This window comes from Galendromus occidentalis, unplaced genomic scaffold, assembly GCF_000255335.2.
Source record: "Galendromus occidentalis unplaced genomic scaffold, Mocc_1.1 scf7180000077440, whole genome shotgun sequence".
Classification (NCBI taxonomy): Eukaryota; Metazoa; Arthropoda; class Arachnida; order Mesostigmata; family Phytoseiidae; genus Galendromus; species Galendromus occidentalis.
In genome coordinates this window covers 972,745-999,233 of record NW_003805428.1, presented here as the reverse complement: position 1 = coordinate 999,233, position 26,489 = coordinate 972,745, and the positions used below count along the sequence as shown (strand labels likewise).

General features: G+C 52.2%; 1 protein-coding gene across 1 annotated transcript in view; it reads right to left on the bottom strand.

The window, feature by feature from the left end:
• Positions 1-4,825: 4,825 nt before the first annotated feature.
• The window catches only part of LOC100899415 (calcitonin gene-related peptide type 1 receptor), a 48,269-nt gene continuing 26,605 nt past the window's right edge, over positions 4,826-26,489 (bottom strand). Inside the window, exons 2-14 of the mRNA XM_029111433.1 lie at positions 9,436-9,509; positions 9,195-9,349; positions 8,883-9,104; positions 8,067-8,272; positions 7,849-7,937; positions 7,216-7,307; positions 6,874-7,024; positions 6,397-6,547; positions 6,071-6,134; positions 5,925-5,988; positions 5,582-5,667; positions 5,140-5,317; positions 4,826-5,020 (exon numbers count right to left, since the gene is read on the bottom strand). Coding sequence (XP_028967266.1) covers positions 4,826-5,020; positions 5,140-5,317; positions 5,582-5,667; positions 5,925-5,988; positions 6,071-6,134; positions 6,397-6,547; positions 6,874-7,024; positions 7,216-7,307; positions 7,849-7,937; positions 8,067-8,272; positions 8,883-9,104; positions 9,195-9,349; positions 9,436-9,509 — 1,727 coding nt within the window. The remainder of the gene's footprint in view (positions 5,021-5,139; positions 5,318-5,581; positions 5,668-5,924; positions 5,989-6,070; positions 6,135-6,396; positions 6,548-6,873; positions 7,025-7,215; positions 7,308-7,848; positions 7,938-8,066; positions 8,273-8,882; positions 9,105-9,194; positions 9,350-9,435; positions 9,510-26,489) is intronic.

The window sequence follows — 26,489 nt, the reverse complement described above, 5'->3', positions numbered from 1 at the left end:
ATCCGTTGTCGTTGGCTTGTCAGGAGATCTTTTTTTCCACCTAACTTTGCGCTAGGAGGTAGCAGGGATATAGACGCTTCCACGACAGCGCTTACTATTAATACAACACCTGTCCTCTCATACAGATGGGCAGCAATTTGTTTCAATGAACGCTCGATTCGTCACTTACTCACCGGCACAAAACGCGTAACTTGGATAGACAGAAAGAGAGCGGGAATGAGCACAGAGGCAGAGCCTCGAGGCCGGATTTCATTTCGCGCGGCAAACTTCCGTCGCTCAGCGGAACTGGTGAGCATAACACAACCGGGGAACGTCGAGTAAACCATGCTCCGCACACAGGCGAGGTTCCGGTGAGAGCGTGATCTCACACAGATGTTGACAACAGGGCATAGCAGTACCTGACACGGTAAGAAAGCGAACTCGCAGAAAAACACCAAGGCAGCCTCCGTGGCGGGGTTGTTCCTAAATGCAGCGATAAGGCCCTTCCTGCTGCAGAACCCACAAATTAATTAGGCGACGAGCGACATTATACACAAATAGCCAAAGAGAATCCGAAAGCGGTTGGCCTTGGAACTGGTCTGGTATGTCTTTCTACTCATTACACCATAGAGATCACGGTGTCTCGGTCTCCTCCGATGTTTGCAGGGTCTACAGCTAATTGGAATCGCGGACCGTTCCCTCTTCCGAGGTTCGCCTTTCGAGAACTTTGAATTGGATTCTCCCGATCCCTCGGGACTTTCACTGTCCTCGATTAGCCCCACATGGAGAAATTGCAGTCTCGGATCCGAGAGTTCCCGAATTGCTTTACGTTCAATAATTATTCGTCGTTAAATAAATAACTTTCTCTTGATAAGTCCCTCGCGAAAATAGACGATCGACTCCTTTCTGCCCGCTTGACGTCGAGCCTTGTACGGAAAGCCCCTCGGTAGAGGCCTGTCTAGATCAGTCCCTCTCTATCACTCGGCTCCCTCCGAGCTCCCTCCGACTGACACTGATTGCCAGAGGATACTGCGTCAAGGAGAACGAACCCGCTTGAGGAAGGGGACACCGGCGTCACCGGAGCAATAGTAGAGGTGAAGGATTGAATATAAAGCTGGACAACCTGTCGGAGGTGGGCAGTGATTCCGGTCGAGGCAAGCCAATGATTCGATGTCAGCCGGACACGTCCAAGGTCGCCGAGACTAGATGAAGACCAAATCATGCCTTGCCGTCTGGGGGCGCTAAAGTACTGGAGTCGAGCACTCGTCGACTCCTATTTACGAGATCGCTGGAACAACCATCCGGGCGAGAACGCTCGAGAGTTCAAGCGCGATACGGATAGAGTCCCGTAGGGGTCGAATTACGTGAAATGCTTCAAAAAGAGTGCTGAGAACTCCTCTGGGTAGGAATCCTGGGACTCCAGTTTATTGTCGTCGTATATCCGCCGGCAAACGAACAAGATTTTGGGCGCGTATTTGCTGGCTGCCAAATAAAAAACCGTCACAAAATGCTCGGAGTTCTCTTTTCTCGAATTTCACCTCTCGAGATCCTCTTACGGACTCGCGATACAAGCGATCGTAAGCAAGGGCGCTGTTCGGGTCCGATGGGTCGCATCGATACACGTCTCGCGGCAGAATGGGATGCATCGAGAATCCTGTCGGCTCGCTACAACATTGATCCCGTATGGAAACAAAAACGCTCGTGGAACTGTCGCGGAATTCGAGCTTACGTTGTTGCGTTGTGGGTCCTGGGAGTCGCAGGCAGCCGCAATGCACGAACGTGGCGCGGTGTGCTTTTTTACTTGTCTCGTGAATAATTGAAACGTCGCTCTGTTCTATTCAACTCTTCGTACCACAGAGGTAATTGCATTGTGATCCCACTGTGGGACATCCATTTGAGGGAGCTTGTGGATCCCTTTGTCTCATTGAAACGGAGGAAGGCGCTCTTGATTCGCGCGTGAACGCGGTCCCTGACGCGAATGCCAACAGGGCTCCACACAATGACCTGTGGCTTCTCTGCATGGCTCGCTCTCTGATCAATGGTCCAAGAAGGGGAAGGAGATATCCTAGAAGGTCCTGAGCGTCCTCGGGAGACGGAAGCAGCTGTTCCGTTGGTCCTGTATTGGAAATGATAATCTGGAAACGCCTATCTATCAACGTCGGAGCGCGAGATTTCTCTCCTCGGGTAATGGAATCTTGCCACCGATGCTCGACTGGACTTTATTGTACAGTGAAGGGAGATATTAGCGTTTTGTCGGAGCTTCTCAGTTGTCAGCCATTATTCATACCGTATACATAAAATGACGCCCATCGATCTCCTCTTGCCGATCTCATCAATCGTGCGAACGGTTTCATTATACAACACCAGGGAGAGCCGTCAAATTGTGCGTTTGGAGATATGAGCAGTGAGCTTGGCGCATTATTTCGTCCGATCTCCGAGGAGCTCGTCTGCCCTCGAGTGAGCTGGACAGGAAGCAGGCGGAATTTTCTTTTGCCTTCCGTCGTTAGGATCAAGCGCTCCTGGCGAGTTCGTCTGCTTCGTTCTGCTCCGTTCTCTCATCGCCTTGACTGCGAAACGACTGCGATGACTGGCCACCGGCTATATGGTCGAAGGGATAGCCCCAGCTGCTGCAGCAGCAGGATCAGGGCGGGACGAGGCGAGACGAAGCTTCCCCTCAGGAGCAATCGCGCAGATCCTTCTAGCGGCCGCTGGTGGCAGTGGACGCAGAGGCGACGACTAAAATGGCGAACAATATATCGTGGCCGTTCGATCGATCCATCACGACAAGCTCGTCTCCATTATGAATAAGTAGCCGCGACGCGGCGGCATTACCGCCGCTCTCAGGAGCCTCGAAGGAGCCCGCCAGCCGCTCCGCCCGCGATCCGATCTCGGTAGCGAGCAAGCAGACCGCGGCTTCAATACTCACTGTAGTCATCATGTCATTCGGGCATCATCCTCGAACGAGTCCCGACGGCCTCCGAGGAGCGCGGACCGACCCCCGTCTGTGAACGATTCGCTCCAAAAGAAGAGATTCCGACCACGGTTATTATCGCGGCTGGTGCGTCATTTTCGGGACGCCGGCCAAGAGCTCCGAGGGTCAGGCGCGGTGCCTAATGGGTTGACAAAGGGAGGCGCGCGCTAGAGAGCGGGCACGGAGGACTGGAGCCCTTGTTGACTGAGCGCGAGGACTGGATTGTCCTCCGAAGACGTGGAGCAGCGGTATCGGATGCCAAAATCTGAACTCTTCCCCTCTCGCCGCTTGTTCCGAGCGCTCTACTCTTGTTGCGCCAGCGTTTTCCGCTCCATCGTCCTTTCCGTTCACCCGAGCCTTGTTTGCTCTTTCGCGGTTATTGCGGATTCTTTAGTCCACAGATAGACTTCGGCGGTCGACTCGGCGGCGGGCGGGTAAGTGGGCGAATAAGTGGAAAACTTCTAATCCGGTTGAGTTATCAGAGGAGCTGCTGCGGGCTGAGGAGGCTGGTGTCGAGGCTCAGCATTTTTCTTCTTGGCTGGAGACGACCTACAAAACACAGGAACTACTTTGAGCTCGCGAAGCCGGTCAGCTAGCTTGGAATTGGACGCTACTCGGCGGAAACGCAGAATTTCCGTCGTTCGAGGCGATTCGGATCCTCGTACCAGCTTGCACTAACACCTACGGAGTCACGCCATAGACGAGAGACTCGAGACATCATGTATACGTGCACAGCAAGCCACGTAGAGCGTTTGTGTTTGCGACCCAGAAACTTCGATGTTATTATACGGAAAGTTTTTGTCCCGGGGGAGCAAATCCGAGAGCGGTTAGTAAATAAATTATTTATTAGCACGGTTTTCACCCTGATTTCAAGACGAGGATGCACAACAACGATTACTCGTATACTCGTATCACATTCACTACGAACCCATCTTTGAGAAACGCACGGGATCAACTTTCCCGGAGCTTATCTACCCGTCCGCCTACGCTCCCGACGGCGTGCTCGTGAGAACGTGAATTTCCTATGGTCGATCCCGTGGATAGTGTCTTTCCGTTCTGTTCGATTTTCCGTTCCGGACTAACGTGAGAAAAATTCTGTTTGTTCGATACCCTGACGAGTTTCGACCAGGCGTCGTTCCTGCCGTCGCTTTCCCTTGAGACTCTCCCCTCGATTGCATTCTTACGATTCCCGGGGCATTTCTTTCCGATGACACAATCATCATTGTAATAAATTCCTTTACTCTTCCCCCGTCATCGTATACCGATCCCGTATCAGGGACGCCGCTCCGCCGAATCGATTTCCAATCATGGGTCAACGTCTAGATTAGGTGGAGAACGGTCGCTGGCAATTTTCCTGGATTTGTCATGCGGGACTGAATGAGCGGCTGGAGATCAATTCTCCCTCCGCGTGTATTTTATCCGAGTGAGAATTTTCTCGATTTATCGACAATGACTACCGGGGGTGAACTCCGAGTGAACAATTGGCACCACTTTGTAAAGTCCGCTTTCGTGGGATTCGATCCCATTCTCGGATTAGGATCCATCGTCAAATCAAGCCCCGTATTAACAAGTGAGTATTTTTAGTTTTGGGTTTGTTGCCCCCCTCCGGAGCGTCGACTCCACGAGGGGAATCGTCGCGGTCTCATTTGGCCCGTCGCCGTAGAGCCACGGTCGCGCGTCACCAGCGACCGATAGGTCGAATGACAAGCGCTCGTTCGAAACAGTTCCCATCCGCATACTCTGGAGCGGAAACGTTTTCTGACGCATGGAACAACAACAATTGAAATACGGAGGTGCTCTCTGATCGGTGGTATTGGTGTGGAATAGAGATGTACACGATGACAACGAATGCTTTTTGTTACAAAGATGAGCTGGTTAGCAGTGAGTGTCGTGAATTATAGGGGATTGGGTAAGTGGTTTGGTGACGTCACAGCATCGGACATTGGACTCGGCGACGGAAGATACGTGCGTAGAGAAGGACATCCTGGCGGCGAGGCGAGCTCCGCGACCCCCGTTGATACCGCGGCGTAGAGCGTATCGGCCATATGAACGTTTCAGTAGGTGGTGCACCTTTGAACGACAGAGAACATTCATACGGTGAAAATCAGAGATGAGAGACGCCCACAACATCAATATTCGTAGGCTCTCTACCGACGGACGCAGAACGATTCTTTCCCATCTTCTCTCACCTCTCCGTTTAGATAGCAGAAAAGGAATGCGACGAAAGTACCCTGAAGACCGTCTGACGCCTTGCTGATGTAGGCATAGAAAGTGAGTCCCCCGCAATAGTCAGGGACTCGGTACAATCCGAGCAGAAAATGCATTCCGAACAGCGGGAATAGGATCATGACTGCACGCGCGGCTTTCCTGAAAAAAGGAGCAGGGAAGAAGTTCAGTTGGCGATTGCCGAGCAACGATGGCGTTGGTTCCGAACTCTATTGGCTCGCTGAGCTCGATCTTGTTAGCTCGCAGATTGGATCGTAGCTTCATCGAGCGGATTTCTGACGGCTCGTTGCTGGTGTTTGCTCTGTTCGGAAATGGCCAAACAATAACTTTCGCAGTTTTCGCTCGCTCGAAGGATGAAGATTAACTCAATCCACTCTCTTGTAAGTGTATCAAGGGCTCACTTACCGGAATTGTATGGGCTCTTGACCGTGAGAGCTGCGCAGCTTCGACACGAGTACGCGCATAATGTTAGTCAAGAAGAAGAAGTTACACTGAAAAAGCAAACAAGGGAAGATAAAGCCTCCGTTCCTATAATTATGCGCGCGAATGATCCTCGTGAGTCCGATGCTCATGAATGTTTCTCTTGACCGGGACGTCTCCGGGGCTTTCCGGAGGATCGAAATCTGACTGAGGGCAGGTATCACGTCTAACGTCAGGATAAAAAAATATTTTCCCTCGAACCGTCGGCCGACTGATCTTTCGCGAGAATTTCACCCGAGTATGTAGAAGTCGAAATATCTTGACCTACCACCAAACATAGAAGACTCGGTGCCATGTGAACCCATTCCAGCCATCCGCCGGTGACTTCGCAGCTTGAAAAAGAGGAGAATGGATTTTTCTGCAACCAACAAAAGTCAATAGAAGATGCATATTTCTCTCGGTTTGCGAACTTACTCTAAAGTTTCGTTCCCGCTGTAGATCATTGAGCCGTAGATGATGAGGAAGAAGGCCGGCATAACTGTAGTGAGGTAAGAAAATTGTTTTAGATTACGATAAGCCATTCTGCAGTCAAGGCACGTTCCGTGCGTAAAGCATTCTCGTGAAACAGTAATCGTTGCGGAGCGGGGCAGCATCGCCGAGGAACTGCGAGTGCATACGATAAGAGGGATCTCTGCTACTACAGAACCTCCCGGGTCTGATTCGACGGCTCTCCGATTGTGATTGCTCTCCGCGCACCCGAGCGGGAGGGGATTACCGCGAAGAACTCTCCTCGTACTCACCCCAACCGAACGCGTAGAATGGCAGCATGGATTTCTGCTCCTTGAAGGCGGTTACGAGAATTTTGTGGAGGTAGAAACCCTCGCAGAACATCCAAGCGTATTGACACATCCTGAGATATTTGATGATTAAAGTCAACGAACGGCACAGCCACTGAAAACACAATAGGTTCCCATAATTGTGAAGTTTCGCGATTTGAACAAGAATCATTCCTCCATGCCGAGGTCATTTGTTTCCGACTCAAGGAGCAAAGGACTGATTTTCGGCTCTCCGTCTGTCCTCTTTGGAAACAGGGGAAAAACATTCTCGCGCTCTCTGGATCAGAGAGAGAATCGGTCCCACCTCCCACCGTGGTCGGAGCAATTTCGAGCACGGAATTCCATTGCGTGCGTTGCGGCAACGGGCGTTTTCCGCAATCGAGTCGACTTGCATGAACTTCACTATATTCTGTGGGGCTCTGGCTGGGTGTGGAGACTTACGAGAGTAGAGGACGGATCCAGTGGATCAGGATCAGTCTTTGAAACCCTTGACATTGTGAAAATATAGTCCTTGGCTATAGTGGCGAGCCCGTGCAGCAACAGTGAGATGCAGACATTCTTATGCAACAGGATCCGGATTACGCGGAGTTGCCTGCCGGGAAAGAACACGGGATGAGAGGAGAGATCCCCGGAAAATCTGGATCATCTTCTTTCGACAACGTGGGTTGGAGCGACGTGACGAATTTCCGCCGTAGATTCGGGAGAGGAGCAAATCCCGTGAACACCATGCGGTTTTCTAACACCGCAAGCCGTCTGGCAAGTCTCGTTCGAGCCTCATCTTACTTGTATATTGAAAAAATAACAAGGGTCGGAAGTAGAAGCACTGCCGACAGTGAATGCAGGTAGATGCTGAGGTACACTTCGAGATGACGGTCCTGAAAAAGCGAATTTTTCTTCAAGCTCCGCTCGGCGAAAGTATCAGCTCGACCATATCGGGCCAGCAGTCGGGAGGTGCATTGGAACTTTCTCTCGTCAAATAAGGTGGCGAAACGAACGGAGCCTTATACGAAATCGATGCAACGAATTCGCGCCAGATTGGCTTCCGACGGAGCCTGGGAACTCTCACTGCATAGAATCAACCGCTTTTTCTATCGTTCCTGGCGGCTTTGTTCCTGGCATGCGAGCTGCGCGGGTGTAAGAAAGCAGTCAGGGTTTGACTCGGTGCTCATTTCTCGCGAACCTTGCCGATCATATGAGGAATCTGAGACCTTTACTTTCGCAATACCTCTGAACTGGCAGAGCGGATTCTACTGAGCTCCAACGACCAAATATCAAAAAGCAATTTGACTCCAATGTGGCGCGCGTCCGTTCGCCCGTCCGTTCACTCGTTCGCTTCCTTCCCTTCGGAACTGCGGGGGCATCTTCATTCAGTCCACGTCAATATCCATTTGACGAGGAAATTCTTCGGAGACTCACCTCTGCTGTTCCACAGTTATAAAATGTGTATTCGCGCTCGTGTTTCCTCTGCCAAGTCCCATCAGCTTTGCAAATCTTATGGGATGTTTCTGCAAGACGAGCGTGAGATCTCAGAAAGCGGACTCCGAAGTGTTCACCCAGCAGGATGCCCGTCAGAAACAATTCATTCTTCAATAGGCTCGCTATTGAGCATCGACTCGAATTACTTTCTCACTCACTTCTACAGAAAGGTTTCTCCGTGAACTGATAAACATGGTCGTGACAGAGCTGGGAGACTGTCTCTCCCGCCGGGGTGTCCCTCCAACAAGACCAGCCATCCCACGTAGCCGGGCAGAAGAGGCCTTCCCTCGCCATAGCTGGAAAATGTGACGACATTGAGAAAAATACGCGATGCGGATGATGATCAATGCACTGGACGAGACGTCTTAGGCGCCGTGCCCTCGTTCGTCTCCTAAGGGTGTCGAGGGCATCGAGGGGAGCAGTCGTAAACAAAGAGATGGATAAGAAGTGAGGACTTCTTCCGCGGAGGAAGTCCTGCAGGGAATCCGAATCCGTTGTGCTCGTAGAGAGAGAAAGCCTCAATTGAATGTCACCCCTGATATCGGTTCATCAACTCAGGGAAGCAACTCTATTTCACGAAAGCCGCGAGGTGGAGACTGGCGAAGCCTGCTTTTGCGAAGGCTGTCCGAACGTTCCGGACGAGATCCGCGAGATAAGGGAGATCAGACAGTCGCTATTGCACTGCTTGTCATCGTTGTAAATCAGCATCAAAGGAAGGTCTGCCTGAATTGTGAGAGAACGGCCAGCAGCAGAACCACCACCACCACAACAACAAGAGTCATTTCCTCCAAAGGCACTTCCTGCGAGCAACAACCTCTACCGACCGCCACGACCAACAACACCGCAGACACCACTACGAGTATCGTAGCCGCAGGATCCCGGCCACTAGAGGCAAGCGCTGAAACGTTGCGACGCCTAGGTACGAATAGGGTTGGAGGGGACTCTCCGGGCCTCGACAGGTTCCGCGTGCTTGCTTACCGGGATTGTTCTTGGCGCTCGTGGCCAGCTGATCGATGCAGCACTTCTCTGCCTCCATGGTGCAGCCCTCCCATTTGACCGCGTTGTACTCGTTGGCAAACGTACTATAGACAAGAAGACTAGCATTCGAGATGACCTTGGGATCTGTCCTTCGATGCTCGTAGCAGAACGTCGAGTTCTGATCGCAGGGCCCATCGCACAGCCGATCCCCGCAGACACTGCAGAGGTTCGAGATTGGGGACGGTGAATTATAAAAACGCAAGTATTTGCTTTCGAAGCAAGCGCGAGAAGGTGGAGAGCATACATACTTGAGTCTAGTTCCGGGTATGAACGATTTTTTATGCATGTATCGGTAACAACGTGCGGCTGTCACCCGAGTAAACACGTCTTGCGGTAGGAACGTCCCCGTCTCGAGTCGGCATAGGCCGGTGTGATTGCTCGTTACCACCGAGTCTGCAGCTGCCTGTGAACGGAACATGAAGAATCCTCTACAGATTTGACAAGCGAGCGTATTCAATTTTCACGGATGTTTACAGAATCTCGGCTCACCAATATCGACGAGAGAGCCACGAGTTCCACGAGCCGAGGTCCCACGCTGCGCACATCCCATTTCCGCGTCCACCCTGAAAGAAAAATAATACGTTCAATCTCGCGAAGAGGGGTCTTGACGCAGGCAGCTGCCTTCTCCGATGCTATAAACACTTGTTCAGCTAAAGTATGCATCGAAATAATTCTCATTCCTAGAATGGTATGCGCCTAGACGACAATGCGTATGTACAGATCGCCTGCAGGAGAAAATGAGCGAGACACTCATAAAATATCCTATAAGCGGAATGACATGGCCGAGACATCGATGGATTCTTTCCATGACAGGGCAGTCGACAACGTGACGGGAAAATTTCCGATCCATGAAAAGGATCGATACCGACGACATTGACTTCGAATTCTCGCTTATTCTCGGACTACAAGCGGCGAAGATTTCGTCGACTTCCGATGATGAGTCGCGCGTCGCACGTGAATGTTCCGACTATTGCGCCGGAGTGAGTCGCATGCCGGGGATATACTCGCGGTATGGAATTCCGCGGCGATCGGCTCAGGGAAACAACCACGACCGGGAGTAGTCCAACAAAACTGAACTCCGAGCAATTAGCTTCTAATGAAGCAGACAAGCTCGATAGATACGAAATATTCTGCGGCGCGATCGAGCGATCCGTCAAGCATACACCACGGCGCCGTGACCTGACGTCAACAATGTAGCCTTCCATTAGGCCAACGCATCAGGAATGCGCCAGCGACGGATTTCAAGAAACCAACGCTGATTGCGATGAACGCCGCACGAACCGGTCCTGATCTAAGGCCCCATTCGAGTGAGGGGGTGCGTCGGACGATTACCGCTCGATTAGGAACCGATGAAATCGGGCGTGTCTGAACGAGTTCGGATTTATTCGAGGGAGCCTGCCACGGAAGAGAACCCAGAGGGGTGAGTTCGCAGAAGCATAGACCGAGAGACAGAGGAGCGGAATTCTCGAATGTTTAGTCTTGCTTTGCATGTCAATAAATGCAGATCTAGGCTGTAGTAGCATGCGAGTTCTCGGTGAGCCGGAATCCCCGGGCCTCTAGCGGATGGCTGCAAGCCACCGGATTACTCGTCGCTCGAGAGCTTGTTCTTTCGTTCGGAAGGCTTGGAACTCATTTGATTAGATGCATGAGTTTGGCCTTATTTCCAACGTCCAACCCCGGGGGACCGTCCCGAGCTCAGCTCGCTCGCTCGCTCGCTCGCTCGCTCATACAGATGGGGAATGAAAGCCCGGCTGCGGAGCCGTGCGCGTCATGGCAGCGCTGACTGACTGAGCTCTGATCCATGGTCGGGAACAATGTTCCTCATGGGTTTGCCATCCATGGAGACAGAGTGCTTTTTTTCCGCGCGTGGCAAAGGAACAAGGACATCATGTGAATATCCGTCATCGGGAGCTAGTCTTATTCCTTTCCAGACCTCGAGTTTCGAGCCTTTTGGCTTATCGCTTGTATCACGTGAACGATGTCGAGCGAATTCATGTGCCCGTCCAGATATTTTCTAGGAATCTATCACACCGATCTCACTAGGTGGTGATTCTCTGAAGTTCGCACCGTGATTTACTTGGATGCTGTATCGACAACAACGCGGAGCATATTCCGAGCTCGGGGCTGCATGCAATATGCAAACTTCGCGGCGCCGTGGGACTGAGTTGTCAAGAAGATTTCGATCATCGCGTCGTCATCGCGAACGCGTTCGAGTGAGTTTCGCCTTTCCTCGCGCGCTCTGACCCTAGAATCGGGGCCGTAGAGTGGAAACCCGGTTAGCGGAAATCAGATTAGACCGCATCTTCATCAAAAACAAATTTCTCTCCCTCCTGGACTCGAGCGTCGCAGCCTCCGCATCGAGGTCGGCAAGAACGCTGAGTGGGATGCATATTTAGACGCCAAAAAGTGGAGCAGCTATCAAACTCCGCATTTTGTATCAAGTGCTCGACCGGCGCTCCAGAGGGAATAAAACCTTCGCGCCGCAAAATGTGGCATGTTTTATTGGCACGCGGCTTCGCGAACATACTCCCGCTTTTTGCGGAGCTCGTCTTTTTCTCCCTCAATTCATCGAGCGATAGCAGCACGGCTCTGCTTCCAAAGGTTCGGCTTTCGGACCGATTCCGTCAAATCTGGAGACCCGCCGGAAGCCCTCGCAGACCTTTCAATCAGTGAAGGTGACAGCTAGCGAGCGCGGCGATTTCCGCTCATTTCATAGAAGTATCAGCCCGGTCTGGAGCGCATCCAGGCCGTAGCGGAGCATATCTTCGCGTAAAATCATCTTATCGAAGCTACGAAATTATTGGAGCTCACGGACCGGGTTTGCGTTCCCGCGAATCGGAGTCGTGTTCTGGCAGTGCTTGGAATCAGAGTCCGGCTACCTTCGCTCCGTTCATGGAAAAGATCCGCGGAATAGCCACCGAGCCGTTCGAGGAAATTTCTTTTGCACTCGGTTCACTCCTATTGATTTCGTATAGGCACTCGCACAGCCTTCGTCAACATCCTATCCTCAATGTTTTGATTCTTTCACACATGGTGGCCTGGGCCCATAACCTCTGCTGAGGCAAGGGGCGAAGTCTCCATGAATTCTTCCTTCGAGACCGAATAGTCCGCGTCGAGCGATGTCTACTCACGAATGGGCATGGCGTGGAGTCTGTCCCGAAAATATGAAAGACCTAATGACGAAGACCAGATATTTAGACGGACTGTCGCTCCACGAAGTGCTTTCAGCCTCCGGGGACTAGTCCTTCCATTTTTGACGGAAGCTGTGTTTTAGATGGCGGATCCGACATCGGGGCCATCGATCCGTCCTTGAGCTTCTCCCAGACGGTGCGAGAGTAAAAAAGTTTCTGCTCAATCGGAACTCACGCCAAGGCTCTAGGTCACTCTATTTATGAGCTTCGATATTTCATAGTTGACAATTCCGAGTTGACATTCTGTCCTTCCTCGCGATATGGTGATTATTTTCTCTTCAGGTGCTCACCATTCTCTGAGGACTCGACCTCTCCGCGCGATGAATGTCACTTCGATTCCGTTTCCGTCCTATATAGAATTGAGCGCGGAACTCATGAATTGTTGATCGCGGCTCCGTCTGACTGATTCCTCGGTCTTGAATCGATCATAAATAAAGGTCCAGAGCCGGAACCACGAAACGATCATTACCCAGAATAGAACAAAGAGCAGGGACACAATGTCGAAGGCGATACTCGGATTTCTATTACCCTCCGTGGACCAAAGCGAACGGATTCCAAGATAGGGGAAGGTGCAATGATTCTTCCGGACAGCGAAGACCTGGCCGCCGTCGCACGGTTCTATCATTCCACGCTCCTAGTAAAGCAGGGGCGAAGTGAGACCAAACTGAGCGAGCCGAAATGGTCACCCGCCCCCTAGATCCGGGCTTGATTGCCCTTGGCTGAGGACACCCACTTTCGAGCAGAGCTGCTTCGTATCATTCTCCCAAGAATCGAAACCCGGTATTGGCCACGTTCGGGTCTCGAACAGAAATCACGTATTGCTCATATTTCATTCATCGATATATTTCTTATGTTTTACACCGCTTACAATCATTATCCATTTCTCTTGCCTCTGACAGAGGCGGTAGGACGTTTGTAAAGGGTTTTCTTCGATGGCCTCGCTCGGATCCCCCTAAACCTACTTTGATCGTTTTTCATCGTGTGTCGCGTGGCATTCGATTATTATCCTCTCGAACTCCGCAATTCAGAGCCAAGCTGTCCCGAGGAGACGGCCCGTGCGGCTGTCGAGCCGTCCAGAGCCCAAACTCCGGAGTCCGCGAGGCGTCTTCCTCGAATGGATGCTCAGGCCCCAACTGACTCGATTCGGGTGGGGGGAGGGGCGCTTAGCGAGAGGATTCCTATTCAGTGTTCATGGGACGAGCACTTCAGAGCGTGAAGGTAGCCCCGAACAACGAGAGGCTGCTTGATGAGGGCCGACTCGTACTCGCGACGAACTGCGAGAGGGATGGCATTTTCAATTTATTCACCTTCGAGTTGGCGTGCCATCTAGCCAACCATTCTTCCGGCTGGTCCCGGTCGCCTTCTGCTGACCTCCTGAGGAAGCTATTCGGCGAAGCTGCCGTCGGAAATCCACAGCGGTAATGGATTGCACTCTCAGAGCCGGAATACACCCTCTGTTCCGAGGAGTAGTTATTCCTATGACCGTAGTACGCCGAGCGACCATGTACTCGAGTTTGCGGCGCTCGAGCATGAAACCGGGACGCCGGCCTTTATCCGCGCGGTGTAGGACGTAATTAAACGGAAAAGCAGAGTAAGCCCAGGAGACAAGACAATGATAATATTCGGGCAGATAAGAGTCCTTCGTCGGGATGCTTTATCGGTGGAAGAGCCCAGCTTGTAGTTGGTCGTATGCCGAGAGCTTCGAAGGGATCAGGGCCAGAGAAGATTGAGATGAAAAATAGATTCCTGCCGTTTGAGTTCGATTGGGAAGTATTATTTGACTGGGAATCGACCGTGATACGTTTCTCATCGTGCTTTCTTTGAATTCGGGAGAAGGATGAGGAGCATCCCTCTGGGACGCGAGGAAATCGCTGCTCCAATGTCTACTGATGTCATTGGAGACACCTGCGAGAATTTCCCCTCGAGCCCCAAGTACCCGAGTTCGGCAATCGACTCGACGGCGACCTGCCGGAAAGCGAGGAACCGTATCTACCGATCGAATCATTCTGGGCAGGGGATTCTGATTCATGAGACTTTCGACTTACGCGCAGGTGTTCAATATCTCGAATCTCTCCATGACAGGGTTTGCAAGAGGCTGAAATTTCCGAGATTACATTCCGTAAAGCATACTCAACACATATGTATGCATAACATACGTACATATAACGATATAGTTCTCATTTCAAGATAGTCTTGGGGTTCCGGCAACCTGTCGGAAGTGCGCTGCGGACGCACTCAATAATATTCGATGAATTCGTACCAGTGGAATTTTCCACTACAGGTAACATCGTATCGCACCCCTCATCGATGTCTAACCAGAGCCGACTGATTGGATCAGCATTCGCATCTCGCACTTGTCGAATACGTCTTCAAATGACGGCGCCCGAAGCTGTTGACGTAGCGTGCAATTAGAGTAGGATCTCAGAAACATCCGATCCCGAGTTTTCTGAAGTCATCATGAAACTTGAGATTCCTACGTGTAATTGATTGCAAAATCTCCCCGGGAACTCTAGTAGACCTCGAACAAGGACGCGACATACCTGCTCAAATATACTCGAATTCCGTCTCATCAGCCCGAGCAAGCAGTGAGCATCTTCTCCATCCTCTCGTCGAGATTGAGTACAAATATAGCACGACGCGGAATTCGATTCCAGCGTCGTTCGTTCGTTAGGGCTCGGCTCGATAAAAAGCGAAGTTTACAGCTCCTCAAAGACCGTAAACATAATAGTTGATGTTGTTTCCTCAGTCGAGGCCTTCCCCACAAGCTTCCTCTAATCTCATGCAACGGGCAAGCATCTCCACCCTTCCCGCACCCAACTACCCAACTGTTACGCGATAGTGTTTTTTTTGAATTCGTCTCTGAAAGCGTAGAGAACCGTGGTGACCCTCGGTGGGCCTGATAAGAATTACAAATGACCTTCTCGGTTTGCGTCGCGAATCGACTCGTTTTTCACTCGGAAGCTCTTCCGACGGCCGTATCAGATTTATCGCTCCATCTTCCGTTTCGAATCGGCCGCTCCGAGCGGCGCGGAATCGTTCCGGATAAGATCGCGAACGTATAGGAGCCTCCGAAAGGTTTAAAAAGTCCATTCAAGTGATTATCCGAGAGACTTGATGAATGTTTCCCGCTCAGTTACGAAGAAAGTGATGCTTTGGTATTCCGAGCTCTCGTACCCCCTACACTGGAGAGCTGAAAATTCGCACGCGGTCTCGATGCACGTCCTTTCGCGTGGAGGCCATAGAAGGGAGGTCAGAACTTTCGAAACACCGGCCTGGGATAGCCCCAGGAGATCTTGGTAGCTCCCGTCGCTGAATCGGGAAATCGGGATGCGCGCCAGCGTCCGATTCAAGAACCTCATTAAGTAATCATCGATGCAAACTTGTTTAGCATTTGAGGCCGAGGCTCGACCTAGCCGCGACGAGTTTCTTGGTCGAATCGATCGTTATTCGATCTCGAACATCTCGAGCCTTCGTCCGCGAAGCCGGCACGAAATCGGTGTTGCGGGGTCGTCAGAAAATCGATTTCACCGGGATTCCGTCCAGAAGAATATTCGATCCCGCAATGCTCGTCTCCTCCGGGAACAGGTTGTGGAAACCCGACGGAGACGGCGCCTGCTTCCTTTCAGTGGCACTATGCTTTCGGATAATTGGAGAAGGGGCAGAATAGAGTCAGAGGTGAGCAGAGGGATTCTTTTCCCGAATGTTCCAGTCTCCAATAATGTCCCATATCCACGTCGCGTCGGGGCGGGAGTGGGCGCGCGAAAATAAATCACAGACGAGTTGTTCCGAGATGATTCCCACCCGTCTTTCCGGGCGCAAATGGGTCGAGTGTGTTTTTTTCCGTCGTCACCGGTGAAAACTGCGGGAATTCCGTCGGCTGTTTCACGCCCACACGATGCCTTTATTATCATGGTGCAAGCCACCTGTCGGGCTACCTTCGCTCGACGATATAATATGTACAGAAATGAGAACGTCAGCCTTAATGTACTACAATACGCCTTTTTAGTTCCGGTCAGCTGGCTCGAGCCGCGAGATTACCGTTGTAGGGAGCGGTCCTCTGGCTCCCATTGGATTTTTTTGTTTGTGCTCATTGAGCCCCCTTCAACAGCTGTTAGCTCCATGTGGAACGGCGGTGATGTCCGAGCCGCGAATTATTCATAACCGCATAGCCCACCCAAGCAACATGGAACGCAGAAGGCAGGTAGCAACAAGTGCTACAACAAAAAAGTGCAGAGAGCTACGGTGTACTTATGAAGAATAGGAGTCGTGTGGAAAGGCTCCCGGATCTGGAGGTCACGGCGAGACGTTTTCATCACCGTTCATTCGAGAACGGGAATGTCAGGAAGCTGCGGTGGAAATCCTTTGCGAAGCCTTGTGTGCCCCCGCTCGAGGGGTCCATGAGAGAAAACGCGGTATGAAAGTATGGTATGCCGCGCAGAGATGAAAAATAATCACGGTGGATCTCTATAGCCGAAGTCTATTACTCGCGGAGTCGCTTCCAGAAGAAACCGACAACAGGGTCCTCGTTCATCACCAGGACGCTCACTCGCGTAGCGGCGACTCCTTATTTTCTTTCCGCCGCGAAGCAGGTTAGCTGTGGCCCGAAAGAACGCATTCGGACTTTAAACACGTCTGGGACCCCCTGGGTGGATGTAAATGATTTTTTTAGGGTTGCGCCTGTTTCGCTCTGATTACAGTCGCACCGGGTAGATGCCTTCGGCGCCACGCCGTTTCTGGTCCACGTTCGATCGATATGATTATCGCTCATACGACTTCGATGCCGCCGCACTTCTGCCGCTGAAAAACTACGATCGGTGCACAGCGTCTGAAGCGATTTCTTATTTCACAAATGATTCCTTCAACTGATCACGGTGGTCAGCGGCCTCTTTTCCCCCTCAGCAGATTTCAGTCAAACCGAAGGATGAGGACGATAGGATTTTCTTTACAATTTCGCTGGCTCGCAGACTCTTCCAGACGCATCGACAGCAGCGGTGTCTCGCGCTCACCCTAGTAGATTTCCGATGTGCGAGCCTTGCGGCACCTCGGCTTGAATGAAATCTTTCATCAATATCCCTCTGAATATTCCAGCTCAGATGAGAAGCGGTAAGCGAGATTTCTTTCCGCCTACCCAATTCGTCTCGAAAACCGATCTCTCCGGATCACGGTTGATACTCTCATGCTGGAAGGCCTTCCCTCAGTCCCATTGGATTCGTGGTTGAGCCCTCCCTTTTATAACACCAGAATAGTGGATCGAGCCGAACGACCGAGTCAGTCCTTCGGGGGAAAACGATCACTTGAAAAAAGCAAAAAAGTTTTGTGACCGAATTTTCGATTGTCAGGCAGAATTATTGTCGAGCTCGTTCCGGTATGAGGTCGCTCTCACCACACGCGGTTCATCCCCAGGCGGAGATGGGGCTCTGACGTCGCTGGCTCACGGATCTCGAGCTTTGCTGGTGATCGAAGTTTCCAGCTACGGAGGATTTGGCTCGCTTGGAGAGCTGGCAAAGCCAAAAGAAAACTGCTTTCGCCGCTATAATTCCTCTCAAAAGAGTGAAATATTGGGTCATCCCCAGAAGGAGTGGGGATCTCTTTCAGAGGTTGGTACGTATCTCCAACTTCTCAACCATGAAGTCTCTCGGAGAATCGATTTCAATCAGAAGCTTCTTCCCTTGGCTCCAATCGCGGGATTTTCTGAATAGAAATGATGAGAGCAGAAGAAACTTCTTAGACGACCCCCTTTGTGTCGGAATCTGTAGATCCAGGAACGTTCTCCGCGCTCTATATTGCCTTCCGAGACTGCGGGAATTGCTTTGCGTTCTCTTTTGAAAACGCCGTCCGGTCCGAATCTCGGCAGCGGTCAAGCATCATCCATGAAAATGACATTGACCAACAGCTTCGATTTATCGAGACGAATCATTGCATCTTGATCCGCCCACATGGTACTCTTCTGGACAGCTCCGAGCCCCTCAGTCATCGCTCATCATCGTCATCTATTCGCATTTGGGCCGAATTAATGATTTCAGGAGACACGAGCAGTTCGGTGTCATCTCCTCGTTGTTCGGACCCGGTCAGCATGGTGATGGGCTTCCGGAGTTCCGTGGGAAGTCTCATCTCTCCTGTGCCTGGACTGCCCGTGGAATTCTCATAGATGTCCTCAAAGGAGGAGGAGCGGAGCTCGCTCGCGGAAAAGTTTAGCGAGCCCCGATCTCTTGGAGAAAAAACTTTGTTTCCACTCTGGAAGCTGCGAATCGCCTCCGCGATGAGTTCTGATCTGAAGATGACACGGGGAAGAGCACCAGAGCGTGAGAGGATGAACTTCAGTGTCCCGTATTGCGGAAACTTCGCGGATCGATGATCGAACATCGCGGACAAGTCATTTACCGCCTGATCTCCGGAGCGGAGAAGTCAGCCCGGACGAGATCTCGCGAGTCCGTGCTCTAGATAATCATCATCGCGAGATAAGTATTAAGACGGGAAGGGAAGCAGAGTCAATGGAAGAGTTTCGTGCCTACCGAACAAGAAGGATGTTCTCGAGCGGCGGTGCACGACTTACGGCCGGTCGCTCGAAAACTCTCTCACCCGGCCATACCTAAGAAGGTCTTATGAGAACGCGAGGACCCGACGCAAAGTTCGGGAACGCAATGGGATGTGTGCTCTGTCGTGCGAACAACCATTTGCAATGCTAATACTATTTGCTTTGAGAAAGAGGGCAAAAAATGCGATTGAGAAGAATAGTTTGGGAGTTCGGGGACGGACGAACGCCGCCGAGAGTCATCAGCTGAGCAGAGCGGGAAGCCTCAACCCCGTTTAGTGTTCGCGACGGCGGTTGCGCCCGCTCATCGTCTATCCGCAAGGAACAAGTTGCTCCTATGCGGGTCTTTCACGCGAGCCGCTCCTCCCTCTTGCTGTCAGTCGGTTAGTGGACGACCGACGTAGTCATTTCCCGTGCCCTCCCCGGGCGACGAAATTCCGCCGAGCGGGGCGGGGAGGGGGGAGGGAGGACAGAATCGTCATTCAGCGAGGAGCTCCTCGCTCAAGCCGTCTCGTTTCGTCTCGTTGGTCATACAAACCGCCTAAGCAAGTTGAAGAGTATTCACTGCGGGATGCGGCGCTCATTCCGAGCCTCGCATCTTCGTAAGCCGCTGCGAGCTCCCCCGCCTCTGCTCTGGGGCATCCCCGCCAGAATTCTTCTCCTGCTCGTCCCGGTCGAGGAGAGGCGTAATTTTTCCGAAGTCGCCGTCTACAGTCGTCGTCTCTGCGCTGCGGCTCAATCTCATGCGTCGAGACGCGGGAGAGCGCGCGCGCGTTTTCCGCTCTGCCCAGGCTTAATTTAAGGCCCGGAACATCGCATCATACCGTGTAGAGGAGTCTTATGCCCAGATCCCCCGAAACATCCACCACCACAATTCATTCGAGACTCGCGCGGAAATTTCCGCATCACGTCGAAATCGGTGCCCCACGAAGTCGAAGATGTCGAGAAGACACCCGTGTGTTTCCCCTCTGGATTACCGGCGTCAACTCTTGGAAGGCGCAGCGGAGGAAGAGCGAATTCTTAATTTCAGACTGCTCCGAGAGAGGGTTTAGAAACTGTCGCCTCTTCAATTGAAGAAGAGACTCGTGTTTCAAATTTTTTCGCGTCGACAGACGTTCATTGGCTCGGCCCCCTGGAGGGGACGACGACGGAAAGGATGAGGATCCAGCGTCGAGGGAAACATTCGTCGAAGCAGAGACACATTGGACGGAATTCTTTCCTCGGGAATAATTCACGATGCTAGATGGGAGAATGTCGAGCAGAGAAGCCAAAACCGCAGAGTTCCGAGGGCGGATCAGAAGCAGTCGCGGGGAGAGGGGATCCGAGTCGGCGTCGAAGGGAGAAAGGCACGGGCCGTGTGAAACAAACGGAAAACTCCTGACAAGTTAACTAGATCACGATTCGCCGCGCGTCTCATTGGATAAAGCTGGGAGCAACGTCAACCGGTGCAGCGGCTCGGTTGACGAACCGTGCATTCCGTATGCGGCGGGGGTCGTATCGCTCGCTACCTTGATGAATGCAAAAGTCATGTTCTCTTTTGCTTCCGAATTTCATTTGCGCGAATCGGCCTATGTCTGCGGATTTGCCACGGAGGGCGACCGAAAGCTCACATTCGTGGGGTGAGCCATGATATCGTTGGGAAAAGCTCTGGGAGTACGATAATGAGCTCCAGGAATCAGGGTCTCCCCGATAGCTACTGCTTCAGTTCGATTTGTTGATTTTCTCTCTAGGATTTTCGGTTCTACTTCCGCGTACTCTCGATACGGAACGAAGAAATGAGAGACTCAGGGCGCGTTCCCGCTTTCCGACTTCCATATTTCCGAAGATATCTGTCATCTGAGCCCTCGTGACAAAAATTTCGTTGCGCCCATCGAAACTGACGGTCGACCCGCACCCAACGACAAGTCACTGGCAAGTCAGCGCCGGCGGGGTTACAAAATGTCGATGAGAACCAGAGCATCCACGGACTCGATGCTTCGCGGGGATGGACTCGAACATCTTGGTCGCTCTCGAGCTCATGCTAGAGGAAGCCCCGGGCCCTGGGGATGGTTGACGCGGATACAACCATTGAGGGCTTAGGGCGTTTCTATCTCTACCTCGTTTCGATTTGATTACTAGAAGAGTCCCCGAGCTGATGACCCCGAGCCATTGGGAAACTCCGACCACCCGAATCAGACAGGAAGATACTCGCCAACGTAAGTCGTGAAGCACCGAACGACGCGACGCCTCAATAGTCGAACGCTCTGATAGAAGGAACGGCAAGGCCTCTCAACAAATGGTTTTTGTTCTTTTTAGAGCTCTGAACAGTAGTCTGGATCGCGTCGGTCCACACACTCGATCGGACACAATCGAGATTCCAATGAGTTGGTGTCGGACTCCACGGAAAAAACGGCCGTGAGACACTCAAGTGAGCCTTATCTCAATGTGCGGGCGCCGGGAGAAAAGTTTGACCGTTCTTCTAGGAAATCCTTGCCCGTTCTCAAGACCCCGATCCCTCTTAGAGCCGCGATCGCCGCGAGGCAGGAGCTGTGAAGTCCGCTTGATCAGAACTGTCCTAGCCAAGTGTCCCGGAGACAAGCAGCTGAGAGCAGTCGTCCTAGGAGGATAGTTCGCCAAGGTTCACTGCTGAACGTCACTCGAGCCAAGTGCATACGACCGACACGCAAGCTGAGAGACTCAGCGAACTCGACGGGCAGAAGGTGTTTGCCAGACAGTGGGATAACAATGTGAAGAGAACATCTTTTTCCAGTCGACCGTGTGGATCTATGCCGGCACTTGAATAGCGTGCAATCAAGCTTCGCCCAGAGCCGTGTTCCAACCACAGGAGAAGCCCTACGTCCTAACGAGCGTAGGGTCATCAACTTATTGAGGTGCAGCCATCGAGTTGTCTCTCGAGAGGGAGATCAAACACAAGACATGTCCCCAAGCGCTTTTTATGTAGCCGGTGAGGCTTGCTTCACCTTCACCCCTTCACTCGCATAAACCTTATTCCGATGGATCGCAGGTCGATGTGCCACTCGCCGGGCAGATTCGCAACCGATTATTATCCCAGAGAGGAACTGCGGGTTAGTGACAGTTCTTTGGGAAAAAATCTCGCGGATCCCTCGAAGGCGCCGTGGAATCACGCATGGACTCGTTCCCACAGCCGTTCTGTGAGTCGATTGTGGGACTCGACCAGTGAGTGGTTCCGGTTATGAATTCGGAAGGAGCTTCTTTGCAGTTCGCATGGTGCTTCATAAATTTGCCTGCTGCTTCTGCTGCGCAAGGAGCTCTAGTCTCCGCTTCTCGGAAGAGGCGTCTGAGCAATTCAGACTCGAATGCGTCCTGGCCGCAAGACCGAGAGCAGGGAATACGGACGAGTGTTTCCGACGCTCGTTCGTGGCTTTGTTCCGTTTCCAGACGTTCAATGAGAGCATCCGAATGAGAGAAACGGTGAGACTGCTACACTGGATGACGACTGCGCTGCCTTTCGAAATACGGACGACGCTCAGTAAATGTTCCTAACTGGGAGACTCTGTTTGACTCGACGGAGTACGTTGTCGGCAAGAGCTCGAACGAAGAAGTCATTACGTAATTTCTGTTTCCCGATGGTCCCGAGAGCACGAATGGGGATTTCGATGTTCGCGCCGGGTTTTCGATTTTGGGGTCCGAATGCCACGTCGGCGTGGTCTGGGAGACGCGCCGGACTTCGCTTTCTGTGATCTCTAGCGGCGTTCTCACACATGTTCGAAAAGTCCATGGGCTGCTATAAACAGCTCACAATGTCCCTCATTCGGCTGGTCGCCCCGGCCGCGGCTGGCGAATCCCGCAATATGAGTCGCCGTCCTACGCAAGGGGTGAAATTGCTGAAACGTCAACAAAAACTTCGACGAACTCACTCCAGGGAGGACGCGACGCTCGCCCTTTCGCCTTGGAGGCAATTTCGAGTGCTTAAAGCAGAAAGCTGATGGAGGGATAACAGAGTAAGGTCTGAGCCGGAGAATGAGGCCTCGGAGCGTACGCGTCGATGGTGGAGCGGCTTCCGTGCAGCCACGGAATCACAGCGGGCGAGCGGGCAATGAGCGACAAGCAAAGCGCAGCTTAATCAAATTCCCGTCATGGAGAGCGCGTTAGGAAATCGGTACCTCGGTGATGCGGTTCTGTGGCAAGCTTCGAACGATGATGTGGGTGCCAAAGTCCTGGGCGTCGCTGCATATACGGCAAGCAGTTTTCACATGGCCGCACTCATTTGCTTCGCCTCTCACATGACGACACCAGTCCAGAGAATCGATCGGCTGCTCCTGTATCCTCTGGCAGATGAGCTCCATGAGCGTCACGGAAATCGACGACGACGATGTCCGCGATCCGAGAGAAGAACAAGCGAGAATATTCCTCCTTTGAAGCCTCGCGGTCTCTGCATGCGAACGAGCTGAACTTCGCTGATCGGACACCTTATCCGTAAAAGGCTCGAACCTCAAGGCGTTCACTCTAACGGTGATTCCCTCGATGAATTATTGATCGCGGCTTATTCTAATCAGGGAATTTTTGCGAAATAGAGTTTCCGGATCATGATACGGGAATTTCCCGCTCGGGACGGGGAAGTCGCTGTTTTGAACCGGTGACCCGGAACTCCGTCAGGTTTTCGAGCGAAGATCAAGCGAGCGCCCTCAGAGACTGTTCCCGCATCCCGGGGTCAGATATCGCTTGCTAAATATCCGGAAGACTACCCAGAGCGGGGCACAACGATGCAGCCCCTTGTCAACCTGCCAATCTAAGGATCTGTCAACGAAGCAGTCGAAAATTGAGAGTTTTTTCCCGCGGTAAAGAACATCAAGAAGAACGTCTCTCCAGCCGTGAAGGGACCATCCACGCTACTGCCGTGCCCCTTCGTCGTAGAAATTCCGTCTGGGACTCGATTCGGCAATACCCTCGAGATGATCCATGCCAGGGCTCCGTTACGAGGGCTTGATGCAAAATTAGGCTTCGATCCCGACAGAGTTGCGTCTCGTGAGGATTCCTCCGCGCTTGGTTGACCCGTTGATAATGCTGACTCGTGTTAGATGATGTTATAAGACGAATGATCTTAGATGTTCGCGCTAATTAGGATGGATAACATTGCTGCCTTGAGACGGAGCTTTCGGTCGTCCGGACTTGGCGCAACCTGATGAATCCCCCGATTCGGCAACCGGGGCCCTTCCGTGGAACAGTGCCGCTCCATTCGAGTCGATCGTCGCTTGTGATTCCATTCGAACGGCTTATCTAGTCGACGAGAAAGATGGCTCGTCTCAATCTGATGGGCGAGTCGCCAACCCAACGCCTCGATCAGCTCTTCGAACATCCACTGAAGTCGAACTTTCTGAGCAAGGAGAGGATTGTTCGATCGATCAGATCAAACTTATTTTCTGATCTTGCCAACTTTTTCGGGACTGGTTTATCATAATCCGACTGATCCGAGTGAGTGGCATGCTCCGCTCTGCGGGCTAAATTGAGCTCGAGACGGGGGACTGTGCTCTGAGCTCCTGAAATATTGGCGACCTATCCGGACGCGGGTCTCTGAGTTCAACGAACGCAAACCACTGAATTGGCTTGAAGCAAACATCCACACTGCAAGCCCCGCTGTATCCTACAGCTTTATTAATTGTTTTTCAATCTGGAATTCTAATTAAAGTCAACTCGGAAGGCTCTGGCCACTCGCCCTTTCCGCCGGACTCGAAACGCCCCCTACTCCCCGGAGCTTGATAGGCTTTAGGCGTTATCATGATCTTGATCACGGCAAAGGAGAGGAGAAATGAATTCCAAAAGGAGCCACGCAAGGTCGCGTGTGGGGACGGATTGGGCAGGCTTCTGCAGAGGAATAGCGAAGACGGTGACCCGGAATTTGTACGAATAGGTCTCGAGGAAAAAGAATATCCGCTCACTTCCTAGAGAGCCCCTGATGCTACCCAGCGCACATTTGGGAATCGGAGGAATTCCTTGCCGCCTGAACTAATATTGCCTCCGAAGTCTCAAAAATTGCCCGAAGTTGTCCCGCATTATCCCATCTGATTCGGACCGCTTTCCACGCCTTCAACATCCTACTGAGAAACCTCGCGTGACCCGGGGAAGCGATGCGAGAATGGATAAGAAGCTATGTAGTTCAAAAGAGCATGCGTGCCTCGCCCCGAAATTACCAGTCAGCGACGAAAAAATGCAAAACTTTCCTTTCATTTCGCTACCACCCAATTCATCAGCGCCCTCCCTCCGTCGGAAGCGAAGGTTCTGCTCGATCTCGATGGAAATAGAATTCACACTTCCCCCGACGCCCTAGGTCTGACAACTTAGCAGGGGCAGAGAGAGGGAAACGGAGTTGTTCCGAGCTCCGCGTATCATTTTTTTAAAACGTGGTTCTTCACAATAATTTCTCATCGATACAAAATGTTCCAATGGTGGGCTCTGGAGACTGTCAAATTCGTCGGGTTTCCAGGAAACCGTCGTTGAGCTCGGGCAACTGCTAATAAAGCAGTGGACGGTAACGAGGACGGTCGGCAGCACCGAGTGTGTGAGGAATAGAAGTGACGAGGCAACGGATGAATTGAATGTCAAAGTTGGGGGCCTGTCTGATTGGAGCGCGGAGCGCTCATGAGGCTTCGGGGGGACTTTCATTTTCAAATTCTCGTCAATCGATCGAGCTGTGTCCCCAGATAGCCGGTCGTTTGCGACCCGCTCGACCATCGGACGGAAAAGGAGCTCGGCAGCATCTCCTGAGAATCATGACATAAGTCTTGGCTGCTTCTCCCTCTGAGACTTATTATCGACAGAAGTTCGCGCTGACTTGTTCCCCTCGCTCTATTGGCTGTCCGCCGTCGTCGTGGCGGAATTTCTTTTGTGGCGTCGCTGCTTTTGTGCTTCTTGCATGCCAGCTCGCCGGACATTTTTTCTGCGGCCTCCTGTGTCTCTCGGATGAAGGCCCCAGAGCTCGTCCTCGAGGTGTTTTTCCGAGTTGCTTCCAGTCTTCATCTCGCGCGGCAAATTCTCCTCGGTTTCGCTCTCGAGATTCGCGAGCGAAAGAAAGCATGGTATTGACGCTCCCGAGCGAGTGAGTCTTCCGCAGAGTCTAGCTGAAAACATCGTCATATTGAATTTCCACGCTTTCATAGATTCCTACCCGCGAGCTCGCGAGGACGTCGACGATGGGCTGTTGACTCGGTGATTATTTTCATAACAAAGGGGACGCCAGGAAAACGAACAGGACGCTTGGGAAATACGAGAAGACGAATTCGGGTGTTGTCACTGAGCACGAACAAAGACTGCACGACCTCAAGGTTCCCGTCCCGAAGACCCGAGCTCCGAGCCCTGGGAAGGCGCTGGAATCTTAGGTCCAGCCGACTGTCGTCGACGTCGTCTCAATCTTGGCCTATTCCAGCTCGACAAGGTGGGAAACGATGGAGGAGAAGCGGAGCGCCTCAAGCACCGCGTTCTGACCCTCCTGTGTCACGCTGGCGTTTGGATGCCTAGCCCGGATTTCTTTCAACGAATGAATGGTCTTGCCGTCGTAAGGGACGCTCTTTCGGAAGAGTTCAAGACGTCCGTCGGATTCGGAGGCTGGAGCTCGAGCGAGCAAAAGGAAGAGAATCCGGAATTGAGTGAGCCGGACAAATTTCAGAATGGCATGAGCGAGTCGGTTTTCGTGCCAAACGCCGACGGCTTCATTCTTCAACTTAATCGGGAAGGGAAACCGCCAGACTGCGAGCGAGAGCAGGTGAATCTGTCTTTGTTAGTGTGCTTCTCGGGTGCGCTTTCGCTGTCCGTGTATCTACCTGATTCCTCAGTCCTCAAGGAGTTCCGCGCCGTCTCTCGTAAGA